The 5,595-nt window shown below is 42.8% G+C and overlaps 1 protein-coding gene across 1 annotated transcript in view; it reads left to right on the top strand.

Annotated features, from left to right (window-relative positions):
- The window catches only part of si:ch211-186j3.6 (neural-cadherin), a 446,142-nt gene that overhangs the window by 192,019 nt on the left and 248,528 nt on the right, over positions 1-5,595 (top strand). Inside the window, 1 exon segment of the mRNA XM_050049923.1 lies at positions 2,447-2,619. Coding sequence (XP_049905880.1) covers positions 2,447-2,619 — 173 coding nt within the window.

The raw sequence follows: 5,595 nt of genomic DNA, 5'->3' as shown, positions 1-5,595 counted from the left end.
ATTTATCTTTTTATAAATGACAAAAGGCACATCTGCCTCATTTTTGCTGTGGTATCATGATACTACTCAGAACCGTGATACTTTCACTGGTATCGTACCGTGGGTCCCAATTTTGGTACCGTGACAACACTAGATGTCACAACCATTCCAGTCGGAGTTGCGCAGTGAAGCGGCTCTGGTGCCGCTTAAAAAAAGTGTTCCCCCACTTCTAATTTTACAAATTAAGCACTGGTTATAGTACAGCGGGATCCCCCAACCATCGCTTATATTTATAGTTTTTCGGTCTTAAATTCCATTCAAGGTGGCATTAAAAAGGTCTTAAAAAGTCTTAAATTTAACTTACTGAAACCTGCAGATACCCTGATGAAGTATAAGCACCAATTATTGTAAAGGCTGTGCTGTTGATGTCAATCCAGAATTTGAGGCAGTCAATGAAATTGGCAGGGTCTATAGACTGCATTAAATTTTTAAGGATTGCACTAAACCTCAACATAAATCTGTTGCTAAAATAAGATCGGTAATTTATTTTGACAAATATCTACAATGCTCAAATATTAGCCTCGCTTGATTCTGAACTTTTTGTACATCAAAACCTGACTGGAAGTTTGGCAGAGATGTGATCACTGCTCTCTTGATAGCATTCACTCATACAGTTATAATGGATAATGTGGCTTCCCCTTAAACAAAAGGTGTTTGTAAATGGAACATTGTAAGATTTTTTTTGTTGCCATTTTCATTCTTTATTTGATAGATGGACGGTTAAGATATAGACAGGAAACATAAGCTGCAGTGGGGCCATAAACAAACCATTATGCTACAGTCATTTGGTAAACACTTTTGTCTAAACACAACCCAGGTGTTCTCTGTCGTGGTACGTCGTCAACAACCCATGGTCTGTAATAGGGCTGTCAACGAATATTCAAAATTCGAATTTAAATTCGAATTTGAAAAAAAAATGGACCTTCGAATGTGAAAATTGATATTCGTTTGTGGAGAAAAAAAAACACCACCGCAGCTGTCCTCTTTGCGAGTGGGCATTGGCATCAGACGAGCATTTCTCCACGCTGGTCGACAAGCGGTTCTGCTCCCAGCTGTTGTCTCCGTCACCTGGCTTGACACATTCGCTCGCGGCTCGCGCAGAAAATAGACCAGACGCCGAAACGATCGCTGCAGGGAACGAGCCGGTCATGGTCCGGCGCTTCGAGGCTATTCGCAGGGCTTCCGCGGGCGGTGTGGCCACGGGTCAGAAAGGGGGGGCGAGCGAGAGGTCTGCGGTCGTTTATAACGTAATGTTATAGATAATTGTTTTATGTGTTTTAATGTGTAGGTATGTAAATGTTTTCAAAGACGTTTATGTTGAAATAAAAATACCTACAAGTAGTTATGTTTCCTTGTATTAATACATATACAAGTATGTTTCCTTGTATTAGTTTGCCCTCTTGTGGACATAAAGCAAAAAAAAAAAAAAAAATTGAATGGTTAGAACCTATGAGTTATTTTTAGAAGGAATATTCGAACGTCATTTTTGAGCAATTTTGACAGCCCTAGTCTGTAATAGCTTCAGGGAAGGGATCTATGCATTTCTTTTTTCTGTTTGTGGCCATTTGATAAATAGAATCATCTATTACACATGAGTATATGAAACCTAATTAACAAAACTGTTAAAAAATCATTTTATTATAACATTTGAAGGGAATTTGAGGGAGAGCTGTGTGGGTTTGGGAGGAGGAAGGTAGTCAATGTCTGTCAGTGTTACAGCGTCCAGAGAATCAGGTCCAGACTGAGTATTTTGGAGTTCACACATGTACTGTAGCATATAACAGGAGATTGTCATGCTAAAGATGTTCTTACCTAATGGAAATACTCTGTTTGGTTTAGGCAAAGGAAACAGCAGGCAGGACATAATGGAAAAAGCATGCAGTGGTTGTAGTTCAGGCTTTCTAAGATTTTCACTGGAACTAAAACAGCTTTTACTATAAAAGCCAGAGCGTTAAGGCTCAGTCAGAACAATACAGCTTAGCTTGCTTACCCAGCCCCAGCCGCATGTGTTAAGTATAGCCGCTGTGGATGAAAGAGGAATTGACTGCTTGAAAGTTATTTTTAAGTCATTTAAGATTATGTTCTGCTTGTTCAATAGTTGTTTGAGAAATTGCTCTTAGACACATTAGGATGGGATTGGTATTGATATTTTCAGTCTCAGTTTTTACCATTTTGGGGCTGGTGATTTTCCTTCGCCATCGGCTAAAGCCTCTTTGGTGGCGCCAGAAAGTCCGCTATGCAAAGAAACCTCTGGGCTTCATTACCATATATGGTAAACATGTGGTAAACCCAGTTTTAATAATTGCAGTCAAGTTAAACATGTGGACAATAAGTACTCACTAATGTTCTATAAATAATAGCTGATTGAGTGTGTGTTAACCACTGCTATCCTTATGTTTGGTTACAGGTTTGATCCGTCTGCGCTCAAGCCCGCCCCCTCACCTTCAGGGCGTTGAATACGTTCTCAATGTTACAGCAACGGATGACAATGCTTCAGGCGGACCTCAGGCCTTGTCATCCACAGCACAGGTCATCGTTGGAGTGGACGACGTGAATAACAACAAGCCTGTCTTTGAGAAGGTAAGACAAGCAAAGGCACACTCACATCATTAAACCTTGTTTAGTCTTACTCATTATCTGCTTGTGCTTCTGTGTGTGCCCTCCTGATTGCCATGCAAGTTTTTGCTCTTCTTTCTGGTCTCTTCAATATATCTCAATGACTTATCACCGTATCATTTTCTTTACTAGTTTCCTTTTTCTGTCTCAATCTAGCCCATGTAACTCTCCTCCATCACTGCTCTGTCTCCCTCTCTTTGTCTGTCTACGTCCTCTATTTATTAGCCTCTATCTTTCCTCTCTGGAGTAGCGATTAGCAGACTTGACCCTCGTCTCTGCTCTCTCGTCTCTCTCCTACATCATCTCGGTCTTTTAATTAAAGCTTTGAGGGATGTGGGAGAAATCCCGACCGACCCACTCTGGAAGCGCTATGTCTCCACCTTTTTTCTAGCCATGTCTCAATTTTAAATGAGGTGACTTTTCAAGCCCCTCGAGGTATCGCGAGCCAAGATTAGGAGCGCTGGCTTGGCTGAGTAAACCTCACTCAATCTCTCTTGAGGGAAAGTGAGCACCAAGTGTTTCCCTTGCTTCTTCACCTCGTAGCAGGAAGAAACAGAGGGGCGGATGACAAGATGAGAGCCAAGAGAAAAGAGAGAAGAGGAGAATAGGAGAAGAGAGGGATTCTTGGTCCACAGCGTTTCATGTGCTCTGTATGCTCAATTGTCTCTCCCAGGAATCTCCTGCTGGCATCACACTCCTAGTCTATGATTCATTCGTTTCTTTGTGTGGGCACGATGCTGATTGCAATGGACATATAAACCCCTGACCTTCCATTCACCATGCCTCTTCTGAGTCAAAAAGAGAATTAAAAAATAAATAGAAATAAAAACAGATAACCGAAGATAAAAAAACAACAACAACAAATGAAGCAGATGAAAAATACAATACAAATACAAAAAAACCCAAACAACTTATAGGAGAAAACACTGGACAAACAGCTGTTCAACTGTGTGTCCTTGGTCAAAAGTGGAAAAATAAACTGAGGGAAAAAGACAGACAGAGAAGTAAAAAGAGGCTGAGTGTTGGTTTCTCAGTTAGTAAAGACATCCAACGGTAGTTGGTGTGTCCTCTGTCGCTGGCAGCCAGCAGCAGGACACTGAAGCAGAAAGGCCCTTTTATCTTGTTTTGATGCCCAATCTTATAACGCACTGTGGCCTCTCTGGAACTCAGAGTTGGATCAGTGAACCAAGACAGAGGGAGCAAGAGACAACCACCAAGAGGTAGAGATACAGGGAGGCAAGATCTCTCGGATATAGCATGATCCTGTTTCTCCCAGTGGTACAAATGTCACACTACAGACACAAACAGACACTGACTACATTTATTAACCTTCAATACCCCTCTGAGCTGCTGTAATATGGGTTTATCCACATACATTGTTATATCTCCACCCTGGAAACAGCTGTGGCTGGAGGCATTGTTTGGTTGTTTGTCCATCCATTGGTCCCTCCAGTTGTCCCATTCTCCCCAATGCAATATCTTAGAAATGCCTAGAGGGAATTTGTTCAAATTTCATGCAAACATCCACTTGGACTCAAAGACACACTGGCCAGATTTTGGTGGTCAAAGGTCACTGTGACCTTACAAAACACATTTTTGGCCATAACTCAAGAATTAATACGCTAATTATAATTTTTTACAAAAATGTCTAATAGGATGAATATGAAGTGATAACATTTTATATCCCCAAGTCAGAGTTGAACTTCCCTGAGACATTATAGTCTTTTGCAAAAACACTTTTCTGGTCACTAGTCAGCACCATAACAGTATTTTTCTCACTGGGAATCATTTACAGGAATTATACATGTCAATATGTGGTAACTTCTATTTTGCAAATAATACACCTAATACCTTTCATTAAATTCATTCAAAGGCTTCAATATCACTGTTAGTAGTGCGCATGCGCCCGCGCGTGCAGCCTGTTGCAGTCGCTCCTGCTTGTTTTCTTAGTTTTCCTACTTTTTTGCTTTATTAAGTTAGGTATTTGTGCTTGCTTTTTTGTGACTGGCATTTTGAAACTGCACCCTCTCCAAACATGCTGATTGAGAGAGTTGTGCTTGTTTTCCTCACTCTGGAATTACTTTTTTCATTCGGACCCGGCACCATTGCGCAACAACTTCATGGCTGCATTGTTTACTCCAGAGATCAGCTGATCGCGCTGAACATCAGATATACCAGCTAAATTGTGGAGGAAAACACACAGAGGATGCAGGGGAGGAAATAAACAGCGGCGGAAAAAAGCAGGGTTGAGACAACGGAGGCTTATGGAGAAGAGAAGATATAAGCCGTGTCTCCCCTCTCTCATCATGGGCAACATGAGGTCACTGGCAAATAAGATGGACGAGCTAACACCGGTCGCCAGGAGTCAGAAGGAGTACCGGGAATGTAGCCTGATGTGCTTCACTGAGACATGGCTTCACCAGGACATTCCCGACAACAACGTCTCCATCAGCGGCTTTCAGACTGTTCGGGCCGATCGGGACTGCACCGAGAGCGGTAAGCGCAAAGGAGGGGGGCTTGCCGTTCTAGTAAATAACCGCTGGTGCAGTCCCATGTCACCATGGAAACAACTTTGCCCACATTTACACAGTATGTGAGCTGTCCTACCAGAGAGGAGAGAACACTGGACTTGCTATATGCAAACGCCAAGGATGCATACAGCTGCTCCCCCCTCCCCCCTCTGGGTAGGTCAGATCACAACCTGGTGCACCTCAACCCCTGCTATGTACCACTAGCCAAGAGCCAGCCTGCAACCATGAGGACAGTGAGGAGATGGTCGGAGGAGGCTTATGAGACACTGCAGGGCTGTTTTGGGGTGACAGACTGGCAGGCACTCTGTGAGCCACATGGGGAGGACATCGACGGGCTCACAGAATGCATCACGGACTACATCAGCTTCTGTGTGGACTCCACTGTCCCAGCCAGGACTGTCCATTGTTA

The sequence above is a fragment of the Epinephelus moara genome, chromosome 1, assembly GCF_006386435.1.
Source record: "Epinephelus moara isolate mb chromosome 1, YSFRI_EMoa_1.0, whole genome shotgun sequence".
Taxonomy (NCBI): Eukaryota; Metazoa; Chordata; class Actinopteri; order Perciformes; family Serranidae; genus Epinephelus; species Epinephelus moara.
The sequence above is the reverse complement of the archived record's forward strand: the minus strand, read 5'-3'. Positions and strand labels throughout refer to the sequence as shown.